At 45.3% G+C, this 18199-nt stretch overlaps 1 protein-coding gene across 4 annotated transcripts in view; it reads left to right on the forward strand.

Annotated features, from left to right (window-relative positions):
* Positions 1 to 18199, forward strand: part of KDM2B (lysine demethylase 2B) — a 93917-nt gene that overhangs the window by 14481 nt on the left and 61237 nt on the right. For all 4 annotated transcript variants that reach the window (XM_081893250.1, XM_081893249.1, XM_081893252.1 and 1 more), the window contains 2 exons: positions 196 to 374; positions 4994 to 5100. In XM_081893250.1, the coding sequence (XP_081749376.1) occupies positions 196 to 374; positions 4994 to 5100 (286 nt within the window). The remainder of the gene's footprint in view (positions 1 to 195; positions 375 to 4993; positions 5101 to 18199) is intronic.

The following is an 18199-nucleotide window of genomic DNA, read 5'->3' on the forward strand; positions in this document are numbered from 1 at the left end:
CGTGGTTCCCAGCTGTGGAGTCGTAATGTAACCGTCGTGGTTCGTTTATCATAGTTTATCTCCTGAAACCATAGTTTGTCTCCTTGTGTTAAGGTTTTCGAGACTTGGTTTAGTTATTTTAAACATCATGCAGGGAATTAAAAACTTTGTTGTCTTTCTCGTCACCCTTTCCACATGTCCAAAATCATCTTACAGGGAGCCGTCGGATTGTGGATGTAATGGACGTCAACACACAAAAGGGCACGGAGATGAGCATGTCCCAGTTTGTGCGATATTACGAAACCCCGGAGGCGGAACGCAAGAAGTTGTACAACGTGATCAGCCTCGAGTTCAGCCACACGAAGCTGGCAAACATCGTCAAGCGCCCCAATGTGGTAAGCTGAGACCTCTTTGGCTGGTTATTGCGCTTAGGGTATTGGGGCGTCGACATTGGGGCAGTTCGGTCCTTTGAGACCAGGGAGTAACCTGACCCTTGCTAGCTAGGCCTTGCTAGCTAGGGGTGATGGGAGTTGTAGTTCATCAACATCAGGGGACCCACAGGTTGAGAAAGGCTGCTCTAGGTGTTGGGTCACATCTTCCCTGACCATTGGCCATTCTGGCTGGAGCTGATGCGAGTTGGGGGACCCCAACACATGGAGTGCCAAAGGTGCCCCATTCCTAGTTTATTCCCTAGTCTTAGCGGTCTTACTGAAGGTCCTCCTTTTTAGATGTCAGTGTACGTTGCTCCACTTACTCTAAAATGTGATGAGCCTGCCCTGCTGCATTTTGGGGGTCTTCCTGTTGGTCCTGCTGAGCCAGTCAATGGGCATCTGCCCAAAAGTCCTATCCTGAAAGCATCACGTGTGTGTTTGTTCAGTGAACACAACAGAAGAACCTGTTGGATCTGACCCATGGCCCCTCTACTCCAGCATCCTGTTCTTACATTGGCCCACTGAATGCTGATGGGAAACCAGTGAGCAGATTGTGAGAGCAAGAGCAATTGGTATTCGGAAGTCAGAGCACAAATAAATAAATATAGAACAATAGCCCAGACTTTGGAACTGCCTCCCTAGAGAAGTTAGAATGGCACTCTCCTTTTTGGAAACTTACTGCTTTTCATGAGGGAGCTAGTGGTGTACTGGTTTGTAATTATTATTATTATTACTACTACTACTACTACTACTACTGTAATTAACTATAGTTACAGATAGGTAGCTGTGTTGGTCTGCCATAGTCAAAACAAAAAAATTCCTTCCAGTAGCACCTTAAAGACCAACTAAGTTAGTTCTTGGTATGAGCTTTTGTGTGCATGCACATACGCATACTTGCTGCCACATACACCCGGACAACACCATTACTGGCCCCAACAACATCACACATACCATCTCGGGACTATTTAATTGCTCATCGTCTAATATTGTGTATGCCATCAAATGCCAACAGTGTCCTTCAGCTCTCTATATTGGACAAACAGGCCAAACCTTACGCCAAAGAATAAATGGACATAAATCTGACATCAGGAATCACAAGACAGAGAAACCAGTAGGAGAACACTTCAATCTCCCAGGACATTCTATACAAGATCTCAAAGTAGCTGTTTTACTACAAAGGAATTTCAGAAATAGACTGGAAAGAGAAGCTGCTGAATTGCAACTTATTACCAAACTTAAAACCATGGAGAGACCTGGTCTGAACAAAGACATTGGATTCTTATCTCATTATACATGACAAAGCCATTTTTCACCTTCTCACCCCTTGCTTTTTCCTGTAAGACCTATTGCAGTCGTTAAGAGTCGTCAACAGGCTCATCACAGCTATCTGCCAATCACCCATTCCCACCACCCTTCTGAGTAATACCCCTCCCCACCTTCTCACTATATAGAAGGGTCTGGTGACTTCTGTTTCTGTGTATCTGAAGAAGTGTGCATGCACACGAAAGCTCATACCAAGAACTAACTTAGTTGGTCTTTAAGGTGCTACTGGAAGGAATTTTTTTGTTGTAATTAACTATGTTCTAGATCCATCTACCTGTTTGTCTAATTGTTTCCCCCCCCTGTGTTTTGAGCTGTTCTTATTTTTAATATCTGTAAGCTTTATTGAGTCCCTGTCGGTGGGGGGGGGGGGGAAGGCAGGATATAAATAAAATTACAGTAGTCATAATAAAGCAAAGCCAGTGTGGCTAGTAGCCATCGATAGCCCTCTCTGCCATGAGTTTGTCCCGGGGTCAGCAAACTTTTTCAGTAGGGGGCCGGTCCACTGTCCCTCAGACCTTGTGGGCGGCCGGACTATATATATATTTTTTTGGGGGGGAGAACGAATTCCTATGCGCACAAATAACCCAGAGATGCATTTTAAATAAAAGGACACATTCAACTTACATAAAACACGCTGATTCCCAGACCGTCCACAGGCCAGATTTAAAAGGTGATTGGGCTGGATCCAGCGCCCAGGCCTTAGTTTGCCTACCCATGAGCTTGTCTATTCCTCTTTTAAAGGTATCCAACTTGGCCGCTGTCACTGCCTCCTGCAGCAGGGAGTTCCATTGTGTGACTGTCTGCTGTGTAAAAATGGACTTAGTAATCTCCTGAATCTTCCAACCTTCAGTTGCGTTGGGTGCTCAGGAGTTTTAGTGTTATGAGAGAAGAGGAAAGCTCTTTCCTGTCCACTTTCTCCATGCCAGCCATAATTTTAGAAACTTTTGTCATGCCTCGTCTTACTCCCAACTTAGTTTTCTCCAAACTAAAAAGGCCCCAGAGCGGCAGCCTTTCCTTGCAGAGGAGTCACTCCACCCCCGGATCATTTTGCTTGCAGTTTCCTGAACTTTTTTTCCAACTCAACAATATCCTTTTTGAGTTGAAGCGACCAGAATGGTACACAGGACTTCAAATATGGTCACTCCATGGAGTGATTTGTTGGAGGGGGATTTCCAGCCGGTGGCAGAGGACAGAGTGACTCCAGGAGACATAGGTGTAAAAACCCAAACTAAAACGAAGACTTTATTACTAAGCAAATAAACACAAACTCTGGTGGATGTTATTCCTGCAGGCAAGGAACAAAACTCAGCTTTTTTCCTTTATAGTAACGGTCACCTGCAGCCAATTAATCCCAGAAACTTCTTAAAGGTATACACACATGTTTCTGTGCCGAATGTCCTCTAACATGATTTGAAGTAGGGCTGTGATTGTAATCCGTTAGATTAATCAGTTAAAATTATTGACTAAAAGGCATCCTCAATTAATTGGGAAACACATTTTTTAAAGAAGTTTATATTTAAAATATAATTTTAATGTAACAATTGCAGATAGCAGGGGCCCTCTTAGAAGAGGCGTTCCCAACCTCTCCATCCTGTCTGAAGAGGAATTTTTTATAAAATTATTATTTTATAATGTGATTATAAGATAGCTTTTATTAATTTCTCAAAAGCATTTTACCCTGTTCTTCACCCAAAAAGCTTGAGTAGCTTACAACACTCAGTAATGACAGGGATCCACTTAAACATATGCATGTTTCTGCTTTCCTCTTCCCTTGAAATGATTATTCTAATCATATGCAAATATATACAGGTTTGATTGATTGATTTCCTCCATTAAAACTTATTTTTATTGACTGACCTCTTGGCATGTATGCTTCTATGCTTCTATGCTTCATGTTAACAGGGCTACTCTGGAGTAGGTAAGCAGCGGCTATGTGCCCTGTCTCTCGTCTTCCTCTTTCAGTTCTTTCCTGCCTTATTCATAGGGATCATCCAATGGAACTGATTGACAGTAGACACAGGACCAAGGGAATTATTTCTCCATGCACCACACGCTGCATAATCAACTTAACACAGTTCATCGTCCCACGATTTTGTTGTGGCTGCTAGTTGCAGGCTTGCAAACAGCCACTTGGCTATTGGATAAATTCACAGGGGACTGTCCTGTCGATGGCTGTTAGGCGTAATTGCTAGGATTGGAACCTGTAGTGGCTGATAACTGGATTAGTGGAACTTTTAATGCCTTCCCTTCCCCGCACCAGGATTTGTTTCATTCTTGTAAAGGTTTCTCCATTGAGAAAGAGCAGCTATTTCTATGGATCAGTGGAGAATCATAATGGCTGCAGTAGAACCTTCATGCCTGGGTAACTGAATACGGCTTGCTGGGAATGATGGTGGGAGAGGACTGTGGTCTTCATGGAGCATCTAATTGGTCACTGGGGGAAGCAAGATGCAAGCCTAGATGGACATTTGAGTCCAATCTAGCTGGGCTCTTACGAGTCTTTATGGCTGCCTCCCTGTTTGATGTCTTCCTACGCCCTGTCAATTGTTGCAGATGGATTGCTGAACCCGGGGGGACCTGTGGTGTGATCCAGCGCAGGCATGGCCTACTTGATGACGTGCACATCCATCTAGTCTGCCTGATACCAGTCAATGGGAACTTAGTTCTAAGTCTCCCCAAACATCTGTGCACAGTCTTGCAAATTCAAACTCCAAAAGAGACCAAGGTCCTGCGGGACTTGACATCTTTCCGCAGGGCCTGCAAGACGGAGCTGTTCCACCAGGCCTTTGGCCAAGGCACAGTCTGACCCCCTCCTTTGGTAATCCTCACAGAACTCTAGCCCAATGGTTGCCATTAATTTGATTTTGAACTGATTTTAAAATGAATTGATTTTAGAATGCTGTTACTTTTATTGTTGTTAGCTGTTCTGAGCCCGGCTTTGGCTGGGGAGTGTGGGATATAAATAATGTTTGCCCTAACAAAATCCTAAGAATGGAGCACAAATGTGACATTGTGAGATCTAAGCCAGCCTCAGAAAACCATGGAACTGTACAGTAACTGTGAGAGGAATGTAATCTTTGTATTCACATTTCTGGCAGAATTCAGCGTTGTGTGTTGCAGAATGTGGATTGCTTGGGGTGGCAGAGTTTTGGTTTCTTTTTCCGCCTGCACACACATAGCTCTGCCAGTTTCCCTTCCTTGCTCTGAGATCTTTCTCCAACATTTCCTGACTTAACTGGTTCCTTTGGATGCCCTTTTAGGTAGACTTGGTCGACTGGGTGGATAACATGTGGCCTCGGCATCTGAAGGAGAGACAGACAGACGCCACCAATACCATTTCAGAGATGAAGTATCCAAAAGTAAAAAAGTAAGTTGATTTCACTTCATTATGAACCACTCCCCGTGGAATCTCCTGCTGGTGCGAAGCTTCGGATGAAATTTGAACTGAGCTATGCAACCGGCAGACTCATGTGGTGTGGCTCGTGTTGGGCTGGAATTATTTTGGGATGCAAGGCGGGGATTGCATGTTTGAATGTTCTCTGTGTCAGTGATGGAACACAGACAGGGCAAGGTACCCAGGGACCCCAAGAGCTGTTTGCAGAGGTGCAAGGCATGACCGGTGAAAAGACTAGCCCAGCACAAAGTTTGGTTGCGGTCAGTTTGAGGTGGGGGTCACTGATGTGGGACCTGAGGGCAGAGTAGCGCCCCTGAGGTGTTTCCCAGGTGCCTGTGATGCCTCCTAGCCTGCCTCCCACCCTGCGTTTTTCCAACTCCACAGTTCAGTGATTCTATGCAGTTAGAAGAGTGATACGCATTTGGTGATTCTTGCTGAGTGTCTGGGCACATCTGCCAATATTTTCGAGAGGTACCGGCCAATCAGAAGGGCCTGTGGCTCTGGTTGTAACCTTAGATAGGAGCAGGGCAAGCAGAATATCTTAGCAAAGTTTATTATTTAGCATTATTTATTCTGTCTTTGAGGTGCGTGGGGCCAGGTCACGCTTTGAAACCCTTCCTGAAGCCGCTATAGGAATGTTCAGTTTTTGAGATTTCAGCTGCACCACTTTCATAGCCACAAAAGCTAGAAATGTGGGCAGTGTGGCATTGTTTTAAAGAAAGCTTAGATTCTTAGGAAGCTCATGTTCTGTGCTTTTGTCTGCATTTCCAAGGAACTGAAGCATACAAGAAGGTTTGCTAGTGTTTGTGCCTGTAGTTCTGTGTGCTCTTTCTAAATCTAAATCTAATGCTGGTCCAATTTTCTCAAATGGAAAGCAGACCAGCAAAAGAGAAATGAAAAGTGATGGTGGTTTTTGCAAACACAGATGGTGCCATCCAGTGCAGATGTTGATTTTGGCTGCCAACTGCAAAGTTGGGGATGAAGTTAGCGATTGTTCCATCTGCTGTACCAGTTCAGAGATGATGCTTGAGAAGGAGCTGGAGAATGAACTGGATCTGTTCCATTAACTCTTTTGAGGATGATGCTTCTTTCCCCCGTCTCCTCCTTTCTTTCATTGATGTTCTGAATATTGTTGTGAATTGCTTTGAACAGGCAGTGAGTGACTTGCTTCCTGTGAAAGGCAAGGATCCCCGGATTATGGGACAACTGCCACTGTGTTGTTGGGGGGAAACAAATGAATGAAAAAGTGTCTGCAAACCTGGTGGCCTCAGGGCACAGAGAAGGTGGATGTCTGTGTTTTGGTAGCGCTGTCTTTCTCTTCAGTACCAGTCTGCTGGGGGTGGAACATCTATATCAAGAATGATCACATCAGTCACTTCTCATGGCTTAGCTTTACATGTAGAGGCTGTGGAAAGCCTTGCGGTTTGCACTCCCCTCCCTTCTTTTGCATGCAAGAGGAGGAAATAAACTTGCACTTTCAATTTCAAAGTAGCTGGAGCTCCCCATTACATCCGAACTTGAGGAATGCTTGTTAATGTAAGATTGTTTTTGTTTACATAGCAAGATTTATATACTGTTTAATGAAAAATAAACAAGCTTATAAGCATACTTATAAGCATGCTTACAATTTTGCCTTGCTTCCTAACTAGAGCCCAAAACCTGGGTGGGCAACCTGGGGCCCTCCAGCTGGGCCAGTGGTTGGGGATGATGGAAATTGTAGCCGAACAATATCTGGAGGGCCACAGAATAGCCATCCCTGAGCTAAACCTACCAGGGGATTCTGGTTAGTCTTGAAGAACCCCGCAGGAGGGGAGGGCGAGTGCTCAGCTTCTACCCATAATGCTAAATGAGGGGTGTGGAAGCTCTGCCCCCCCCCAGTGTAGTTGGACTCCACCGCCCATCATAGCTGACCGTTGGTCATCCTGGATGGGGCTGCTGCGTGTTGGAGGGTCATTGGTTCGCCATCCCTGAGTTAAGCTGCTATTGAGTGTTATCTGAAATGGCTTTTCCTCTCGAGTCACATGAAAAGCAAACTTTTCCAGGTGTGAGGGTGAACCTTGCCCCCAATTTTTACTGAGAAATAAAGTGTTCCTCAGCTTCAGCCTTCAGAGTTTTGGGGAGCACAGCAAACTAAGTTCCATATTGTGTATTTACTAGGGCTTCCATCCCTGCTCACATTGATTGCCACCCCATACCCTGAAAGGTTGCCTAAAACTTCCCCAACGACTCCCCCCAATTCTGCGATCCTCCTGCTGTTGGTCCTGCACACAGAGGAGAGGGGAATGAAGAGGAAGGAGTCTTCGTCTCCACTCTGCTTCTTGACACAAGGAGGTTTGAAATGGCAGTAGACCACGGGCAGAGAGGCTTCAGCCTGTGGCAGCAGTGGCAACCACGGGGAACTTGGGAAGGCCCTCATGGGCTGACCACCTGGCTGCCCAGTCACCTGCCCCTCCAGACAACCTGTACCTTTCCTTTCTCGGCCACCTGGGCCACCCACTTGCCTTCTCTGCCCCTGTTGTGTGTGCATGCTCCATAACCGAGCCAAGGGTGTGACAACCTGCGCAACATGGGAAGCCCTTAGCAACTTGGGACTTACTTGCCTTCAATATCACCTTACCCCACATGTACCCACTCAGCTGCTTCAATCAGCAGAATGGGCTGCCACATAATACCCTTCCCACTTTTGTAAGAACTTGGTTGTTTAGTGTGGCGGCATCTACACTTTGGAACACCCTGCATATTGAGATTGAGCAGATACCTTCACTGTACTCTTTTTGGCGCCTGCTTAAAACATTTTTGTTTCGACAAGCCTGCCCAGATGGCTAGAAAGTTGAGGTAGTTCTTAACCTGTATTTCGACTTTTGGATGTTTTAAAGCAGGGGTGCCCAAACTTTTTTCAAAGAGGGCCAGATTTGATGAAGTGAACATGTATGAGGGCTGGCCAAAGTTTTAAGAATTTGTCCCCAATAAATAAACTGCCACAGGGGCTGGAGAAAACCAACCGGTGGGACAGATTAGGCCCCCAAAACGGACTTTGGACATGTCTGTTTTAAAGTATGGCTGTGAATTCTTCTCAATTTTTTTTGTTTTATCTTTTTGTAAACCAAAAAAACAAAATACACAACTCAATCAAGCAGTATATGAATCTTATGAAAGAAAAGAAAAGGGAAGGCCAATCTGGGCCATTTGCTTGCTTGTACTTCTAGCCTGCTTAGCTCGCTCACTCTGCAGACTGTTGTTGTTATTATTTATTAAATGTACATACCACTCTTCATTTGAGGATCAGAGTGTGGCTTAGAGCAGAAAAACACTCAAATGCATGACATAATAACAAACACAATAATTCCCTCCCCCAATTGTTTTCACACCACTGTTCATGTGGCCTACTGGCCACCTACTGGCAGCCATGCAAACTGCAGCATGGCAACTTTTTCCTTAAAAAAAAAAAATCTCAGAAAGGAGATGGTACCTCGGGTTACATACGTTTCAGGTTACGGACTCCACTAACCCAGAAATATTACCTCGGGTTAAAAACTTTGCTTCAGGAAATCGTGCAGTGGCAGCAGGAGGCCCCATTAGCTAAAGTGGTGCTTCAGGTTAAGAACAGTTTCGGGTTAAGAACGGACCTCCAGAACGAATTAAGTTCTTAACCCGAGGTACCACTGTATTTTGTAAGGCAGCAGACCAGTGCTGTGTTGGGTTTTCCTTGCTTCCCCAGCTATGCTTGTGTGATTTGCAGGATTTGCAGTTTAAGAGACTGTGCAGGTCCTCCTGCGGTGGGAGCTGTGGCCTTGTGAGTGAAACCCAAAAGGTGGTATCAGGATGAGGGCAGGAAATGCCATCTGGATAATCCTGGCCCTTCAAGGGCATCCCTGTTCTTGATGCCAGACCTGAATGTGGTTTTTATTGTGGAAAGGTGTTTTGAGAGCTTCTTGGGGCACCTGCTAGATTCATTCCTGTATAGACAAGCCTACCCAGATGCTTAGAAAGTTGAGGTAATTCTTAATCTGGTTAAGTATTTCAACCTTCAAAGTTTATTTCGGAAATCAAAAGAAATAAAGATCTTCAAGCTCGAGACGAAACAAAATGACCGCCTCAGTTTCTCTCTCTTTTATGGTTGGCTGTCTTAACTGTACAGTGGTACCTCGGGTTAAGTACTTAATTTGTTCCGGAGGTCCGTTCTTAACCTGAAACTGTTCTTAACCTGAAGCACCACTTTATTTTTATTTTTTTTATAAAATATTTATTAAAGTTTGACAGTTACAAAGAAAGAAAAACAAACAATAATAATAATAGAAAAGATTACAATACTTCAATAATACAGGAAAATACAATGCTAAAAAAAGAGAGAAAAAACCCAAAAACAATACAGCTAAACAATAACATTTAAAAACAATAACCTCCAGTATTTTCATATCTTTATCTTTCATTTACTTATTTCCATGACTTCCTCACACCTCCCTTTTTGTGTTCTTAATTCATAATTGTTTCAGCAAGTCCTTTCCCTTTTTCTCAAATTTTATTCCATAATTTATCTTAACGCAATTTAACCTTAAATTTTACACTTTAACCCATTAACAATCCATTTTAACTTAATTCTTTATAACCTTTCTGCTAAGAACATGTAAGTTCATTCCAGCATCTTTCTAACATTCCTGAAGCACCACTTTAGCTAATGGGGCCTCCTGCTGCCGCTGCACTGCCGGAGCGCGATTTCTGTTCTCATCCTGAAGCAAAGTTCTTAACCCGAGGTACTATTTCTAGGTTAGCGGAGTCTGTAATCTGAAGCGTATGTAACCCGAGGTACCACTATATTTTGTTCTGAAATTGTTCTATGGTTCTTTGGACCGCAATAAAGATTTATTATTACAGTGGTACCTTGGGTTGGGGGACACAGGTGGCGCTGTGGGTTAAAGCCTCAGCGCCTAGGACTTGCCGATCGAAAGGTCGGCGGTTCGAATCCCTGCTGCGGGGTGCGCTCCCGCTGCTCGGTCCCAGCGCCTGCCAACCTAGCAGTTTGAAAGCACCTCCGGGTGCAAGTAGATAAATAGGGACCGCTTACCAGCGGGAAGGTAAACAGCGTTTCCGTGTGCAGCTCTGGCTCACCAGAGCAGCGATGTCACACTGGCCATGTGACCCGGAAGTGTCTCCGGACAGCGCTGGCCCCTGGCCTCTTGAGTGAGATGGGCGCACAACCCCAGAGTCTGTCAAGACTGGCCTGTACGGGCAGGGGTACCTTTACCTTTACCTTTACCTTGGGTTACATACGCTTCAGGTTACAGACTCTACTAACCCAGAAATAGTGCTTCAGGTTAAGAACTTTGCTTCAGGATGAGAACAGAAATCGTGCTTCGGTGGCGCGCCAGCAGCAGGAGGCCCCATTAGCTAAAGTGGTGCTTCAGGTTAAGAACGAACCTCTGGAACGAATTAAGTACTTAACTCGAGGTACCACTGTATTAAGTATTTCAACCTTTGGACGTTTTAAAGTATGGCTATGAATTCGTCTCTGTTTTCTTGTTTTATCCTTTTGTAAATTGCTTTGAGGGTTGTTGTTTTTCGCAATCAAGCAGTGTATGAATCTTATGAAATAAATAAATGCTATAAATATTCCAAATAATAATAATAATATACACCTGGATTACAAAGTTTGTACATAACTTGACATCTTTGCAGGCTCGTAGCCGAAACTCCTATGGGCAAAGAATCATTGCAGAACAGCTGGATTATAAATGTAGGTCGCTTAAAAAGTTATTACTCTGTGTTACTATTTAGGGAGCAGTTGGTTAGAACAAGGCCTTCTCACTTCCCTTTATATCTTTGCAGCTAGCAGGGCTGGGCCTTCCAAATGTTGTTGGATTCCCGCACAGCCAGAGGTTAGGGATTTTGGGAATCAACTCCGACAAGGTCCGAAGGGCTGTGGGTTCTCTACCCCTGGGCTGGAGGCTGATGTTTTTCAGTGCAAGCGGAACATGATTTTTCCTTTCCTCCTTTTCTTCTCTTCCCCCTCCTCTCCCCTTTCTTTTGTTAAACTTGCTAGTAAATTCTATGTAGTCATTTTATTTATTTACAATTTTAAATGCAAGCTGAACATTAAGGGAGGGTTCTCTCCCTCCCCCCGAATATCCCTGATTTTGTTACAGGTCCACCTGAACTGCTGCCTGGTGCTTTTGGGGCCTAGTCTCACCGCCTCAGGCCTTAAATGGTGGCGTCAGCTGTTAATGCCTGTAAGGTGACGGCTGGTGGTGCCAATGTGTGCCCTTTAAGGTGGAAATGTGAGAGAAAAATGTAGGCACCGTGAGACACCCACAAACTGCATCTGTTGGTTTTATTGAATGAAAATGGTTGATTTCTCCAAAGCAGTTTTGAATATGTACAGAACATGTTTTGTTAAACCACAGATAAAACCCTATATGAAACAGCAGAAACCACATTCTTTGGAGAGAGGGAAACACTGGCTTTGTTTCCCAAGCCTGTGAATATTTATTACTTGGACAAATGGAGAGTGAATTCAGGTTCTTCTGTGTTTTGATAACCTGCTGCATCCAAAGGACTTGGGTCGGTAGCAGCACTGACCGGCCAGATGTCTTTAATTGTGTAGACGCCGAATGTTTTGTCTATATGCTACAGGAAATTAAAACCTCTTCACATGTTAGCACATCCCTCCACAGAAGGTTCTCACTCAGCCATGATGCTCGTGAGCATAAGAAGGGCCTATTGGGTCAGGCTGATAGCCCATCTAGTCCTTCATCCTGTTCTCACAGTGGCCAACCAGACACCTGTGGAGCAGAACATGGGCACCAGAGAGAGTTCTCTCCCCTCTTGAAGTTGTGGAGGCAGAGCATGGCCATCATGGCTGGCAGTCATTCATAGTCTTCTCCTCCATGAATTTGTGCAATCTTTTTTTAAAGCCATCCAGGTTGGTTGTCATCACTTCCTTCTCAGGGAGCAAGTTCCCTAGTTTAACTATGTGCTGCACAAAGAAGTACTACAGTGGTGCCCTGCAAGACGAACGCCTCGCTAAACGAAAAACCCGCAAGACAAAAGGGTTTTCCGATTTTTAGCGGCTTCGCAAGACGAATTTTCCTATGGGCTTGCTTCGCAAGATGAAGGCTTGCGGTGGGAGGTCCGGGAACAGAGGACAAGGCGCGAAGGGCTTCTCCTCTGTTCCCGGGGCTTGCGGTGGGAGGAGGGTTTTTCCTCCCCACCACCAACATTTAGAACAGCATTCTGAATGTTGGCGGTGGGGAGGAAAGCCCTCCTCCCACCGCAAGCCTTCAGGACAGGTCCGGGAACAGAGGGGAAGGTGCGCAGCGCTTCTCCTCTGTTCCCGGACCTGTCTTGAAGACTTGCAGTGGGAGGAAGGTTATCCTCCCCACCGCCAACATTCAGAAGGCTGTTCTGAAGGCTGGCGGTGGGAAGAAAAGCCCTTCTCCCCTGCCAGCCTTCAGAAGAGTTCCTGCCTAGGCTGCGGATAGCAGCCTGCTGCCCCGCGCGAGGGGCGCTCTTAAGCAGAGCGCCCCTCACGCGGGGCAGACATTCGCCGCTTGGGGAGCCCTGCAGGGGTAGTCCTGCAGCATTTTAAGATCGCCCCGGACAGCGGAGAAGTCCTCCGCTGCCCCGGGGTTTTAAAAATGCTGGCGGGCGGCAGCGAAGGCTTCGCTGTTGCCCGCCAGCATTTTAAAATCGCCCCGGGACAGCGGAGAAGTCTCCGCTGTCCCGGGAAGGCAGGCGGGGGGAAGCAAAGACTTTCGGCCCCCGCCGGCCTTCAGAAGAGGTCAGGGGACAGACTGTCCCCGGACCTGGTCTGAAGGCGGTTTCCATAGGAACGCATTGATTGATTTTCAATGCATTCCTATGGGAAACCGTGCTTCGCAAGACGAAAAACTCGCAAGACGAAAAGACTTGCGGAACGAATTAATTTCGTCTTGCGAGGCACCACTGTATCCTTTATCTGCCCTAAGTCTTCAAAAACTCCGCTTCACAAGTTCTAGTGTTAGGGAGAAACACTTTTCTCTATCTACTTTCTCCATGCCAGGCATAATTTTATAATAGCCGTAGGCTATTCACTCCCTTAGGGACGCGGGTGGCGCTGTGGGTAAAACCTCAGTGCCTAGGACTTGCTGATTGTAAGGTCGGCGGTTCGAATCCCTGTGGCGGGGTGAGGTCCCGCCATTCAGTCCCAGCTCCTGCCCACCTAGCAGTTCGAAAGCACCCCTAAGTGCAAGTAGATAAATAGGTACCGCTTTATAGCGCGAAGGTAAATGGCGTTTCCGTGTGCTGCACTGGTGCTGGCTCGCCAGCTGCAGCTTCGTCACGCTGGCCACGTGACCCAGAAGTGTCTTCGGACAGCGCTGGCTCCCGGCCTCTTGAGCAAGACGAGCGCGCAACCCTAGAGTAGGTCACGACTGGCCCGTACGGGCAGGGGTACCTTTACCTTTATTCACTCCCTTAGCCTAACCTACCTGACAGGTCTCTTTGCAAAGTTCAAATTCAGCTGAGAGAGAGTGAGAGACCCACATACTGTATTTACTCAAATCTAATGCTCACCTTTTTTGGCCAAATTACATTGTGAAAATTAAGGTGTGTATTAGATTCGATGGCACATACACATTCGCCAACAAATACGTTTTTGGTTTCAAAATTCTGAAAATTATGATTTGGGGGCAGGGAGGTGTGAGTGTCCTTTGCATGTGTATGTTGTGGGAGGGAGAGGGGCTGCTGAGCCGGATAAGGACACTCTTTCCCCAAACCCTGGGGGTACAGATGTTAGCTGTCGTTCACTGGGGAGCCGCCCCATCCCATCCACTTCCCACCTCTTTTTTCTCTCCAAACAAAGGGAAGAGTGGGGGGGGAGAAGATATGCTTTGAGCAAGATGGGCTTGTCCTTTGCAGCAGAGGCAGGAAGACCAGTGCAGTGGTACCTCGGGTTAAGAACTTAATTCGTTCCAGAGGTCCGTTCTTAACCTGAAACTGTTCTTAACCTGAAGCACCACTTTAGCTAATGGGGCCTCCTGCTGCCGCCGTGCCACTAGAGCATGATTTCTGTTCTCATCCTGAAGCAAAGTTCTTAACCCGAGGTACTATTTCTGGCTTAGCGGAGTCTGTAACCTGAAGCGTCTGTAACCCGAGGTACCACTGTGCCAGAAACTCCATAGTCGGTTAACTCTTGCTTTGCTTTGTATTTTTGTACTTAAGCTTAGGTGGATTTTTGTTTGTTTGTAGTAACTGAATTTATTGAATGGCTGGTTTTTGCCATTTTTGAATTTACCAACATATATGTCATATATTTGTATTTCCAACGCTCTGTGTTTGATATTTTGAATGTTTGCTGTAAGACACTTCAGGCATAGCTAATTGTGGAAAAGCGTCATATAAGTAAACTCAATCAATTGACTTATGCATCCCTTAAACCCTGCACTGTGGAACTGGCCACCCTAAATCATATTTATGCTGCCATGTTTTCCCTCTGAACTACAGGATAGTTCAGAAACAAAGGCCACACTCCCCTCACCTGATGGTTGCCGAAATCCACAGTTTTGCTCATGGCAATTTGTTGCTGCCTCACAGTTCATTGTGGCAGTTAAGGCAAAATCGCCATTTTTTGTTTCCCTTCACTGCAGACTAGTAGCTGTGTGTGTGTGTGCCTAGCTTTTTCAGTTGATTGTCTTTTTATCATACTGTATCCTTGAAGAGAGGCTAAGGGTGATTCACCCCTGCTTTTAATTTCACAACAACCTTGTGAGGTAGGTTAGGGTGAGAGCACAGAATGGCCCGAGGCCAACCAGTGAACTTCCACAGCTGAAAGGGGATTTGAACCCGAGTCTCAACGTCCTATTTCAACACTGCAGCCCCTACACTAGGTTGGCAATTTAGATAATGGTAATGGGCTCCCCCTGGAATGATGGGCTAGAACTTGCCAGTGCCTAATACGGAGCACTAGTATTGGAAATGTTACGCTTCCCTCCTCGAGATTGGAGACAGTGCAGTGCTGTGGTGTCAGTTCACTTGTTCAGCTTTCATGCCTTGTCCTGAAGTATCAGCGTATGTTGCTCTTGGCACCTGTTCCAACATAAATATATATTTTTTAAAATAATATTTATTAAGGTTTTAAGGGTTACAAAAAGGGGAAAAAAAGAAGACACCAAATTAAGCAAAAACAAAACAACACATCACAATAAGGAAAAAGAAAAAAAAACCAGATAAATAGAAACAATTAAAAACACAACGAACCTTCCCATAACTTATCTTTCATTTGCTTGTTTCCTTGACCTCCTCACACCTCCCTTTTTTGTATTCTAGTTCAGTTAGCTATTTCAGCAAATCCTTTCCATCTTTCCCAGTTTTTGTCCTGTAATTTATCTTGATATAATCTAACTTTACTTTCCCTCCTTTCACCAATTAGCAGTCTATTTTTATTTAATCCTTTATAACATTTCTGCTAAAACCACATAACTTCATTCCAATATCCTTCTAACAATGTTTCTTTAAATAATCTTTAAATTTCTTTCAATCTTCCTCCACCGACTCTTCTCCCTGGTCTCGGATTCTGCCAGTCATTTCTGTTCTGACATAAATACGCCCCTCTTTCTACCCTTACCATGCCAGGTAGGTTGGACGAAGACCCTGTCTACTGTCCTTGTATAAAAACCATGTCCATGTAGGAATTAACACAAATCTTATTGCGTAGATAATCATTCAGGGCAAGCCTGAATGCATGCGCAGCAAGAAGCTGTGCGTTACTGTTGCTGTCTGACGTGGTGCAGCAAAAAGAAGGGGTGAGAAATCAGAAGGAATTTCCTGTAGCAATCAGGTCATGTGTGAAGTGCCCTCCAAGATCTTCAAGGTGCTAAAAAAAATACAGTTAACTTCTCTGCAAAATAGGAATTTGAATTCAATATACTGTCTCTCAGCACGGCACTCTGGGGTTAATGATTTCCCCCTCTAGATATTTTGTTGTTGGAGACACAATTCTGCAAGTAGTAATTACTGCTACAGCTCATAATATGTTGTTCTGGAGCATACTCCTATTTGAATAATGATGCTGCGCCCATCTGATACAGTGGACGCTCGGGTAGCGAACGTGATCCATGCGGGAGGCATGTGTGCGTACGCGCGGGTCACGATTCAGCGCTTATGCGCAAAACGCCGAAACCCAGACGTACCGGAACAGGTTCGGCGCGGTGCGCAATGCAAACATGCGCAACCTGAAGCGTCTGTAACCGAGGTATGACTGTACTGTCTTTATATGTGTAGGTGAACTAGCTAAGGCAGATGTTATGTATTGGGTTTAACACATTTTATGTTACAAGGCGTGTTTTATTTAACAGCAGACATATTTTGTGGTACTGGTGTGATCCCCCCCCCCCGCTGCAATTTATTGTTTAGCTTGAAAAGTTCCAATTTAAAGTTTAGTTAATGATTAACAACAATTTGGTGTTTCAGTGCTGTTTGTGAGGGTCAGTGAAAGTACTAATTTCCTCCAGTTTTTGTTTGTAAGATTAAAAAATGACCCTGATAGTAAGGGGCAGTGCTTCTGCAAAATTTCTTGACTGTGCTGTGGGATTACTTGTGTCTTTTAAATGCTCGCGGAGGGGAGACCACTGGCATTTCAAATGCATGTGAACATGAGGATAAGCACAGAGAAACCATGTGAAGAATCCCAGACTTGAAGCAAAACATTGTGTGTGTAAGGGCCCCCATAACTGAGCCCCTCATAACCAATTAATAAACGAACCTATCACGTCTCTCGCCTCATAAATACTCCATGCCTCATACTAGTGTCAAGAGAGCAGCTACAAACGTTTGATTAATTTTGGGGAAAAACCAAAACCTCAAATCCTCTCTCTGCAGTTTTGCCATAGTTTTATGATGCTGGATTTTAGACTTGTGGTTTTTTCCAACCCCCCTGACGCGCTCTCTTAGAAGGAAGGAAGGAGTTACACTTTCCTCATTGGCCTGAACAAAAGAAAAAAGGAAAAAAGAAATCCCACAGAGACCAGGGAGCCATCTGCTAGGAATTGGGAGTGGTTTTATAGTCTGATCTCAGAGGTAGGGGTGGCCTTGTAAGGCCAGAGGCCAGAGGCTGGCCTGAAACTCCAGCCGGAGGCGAGGAACTGATCGGAGGGTAACGATTGTGTTTGTCTGTCCATTGGCTTATTCGCTTGTGCACATGCTTTCTCTAGGAGTTTGGCTGAACATGTGTGGCTTTTACTTCTCTCGTAGCAGGCCCAGTTTTCCTTCTGCATCTCTCTGTCCCCCGTGTGAGACACTCCTTTCCGCTGCATGTACCTGCCGGGGAGTTTTCTTTGTCAGTTGGTGTTGATCAATTCATCCCTCTGCGTTGGTTTTCCCATGATGGTTCTGTGTCTTCCCCCTTGCTTTCCCCTTTTTGCTCCCTTACACATCTGTGTCCACTATCTTTCCTATTTTTCTGCACATGTTGTTACATTTTACCTGTGAATTGGTGCATTTCTGGGAACTTGTCCGGAATTATTTGCTAATGAGGTTGATTTTGGCCACAGTGGGCCAGGAACAATTCTTCTGGAAACACCTGGGAATTGAGATGGTACCACAGAAATTGGTTCTTACACAATTCAAAAGAGGGACACATTTCACTGTTTTAAAACATTGTACAGTGGTACCTCTGGATGCGAATGGGATCCGTTCCGGAACCCTGTTCGCATCCTGAAGTGAACACAACCCGCGCACGTGATTCACCGCTTCCGAGCATGTGCATGACGTCATTTTGAGCATCTGTGCATACGCGAGGGGCAAAACCAGGAAGTAACGTGCTCCATTACTTCCGGGTCGCCGTGGAGTGCAACCCGAAAACGCTCTACCTGAAGCTACTTCAACCCGAGGTATGACTGTACATACAATAGCTGGGTGTATAACAGGAATTTCTTGTTATCCCATATGTTGCCAGTTTGTCTGGTCCAAGGCAGTTGCCTGTGCCTTTTCTTCTGCTGTGCCTATCCATTTCCTGTGGCGATTCTGTGCCCCATTTTCCACAGCGTTGTGTGTTTCCGTTTCTGTTTCTTGTGCAGCTATGCAAATCTGTGGCATACATTCA

The sequence above is a fragment of the Podarcis melisellensis genome (genome assembly GCF_964234715.1).
Source record: "Podarcis melisellensis genome assembly, chromosome: 16".
Lineage (NCBI taxonomy): Eukaryota > Metazoa > Chordata > Lepidosauria > Squamata > Lacertidae > Podarcis > Podarcis melisellensis.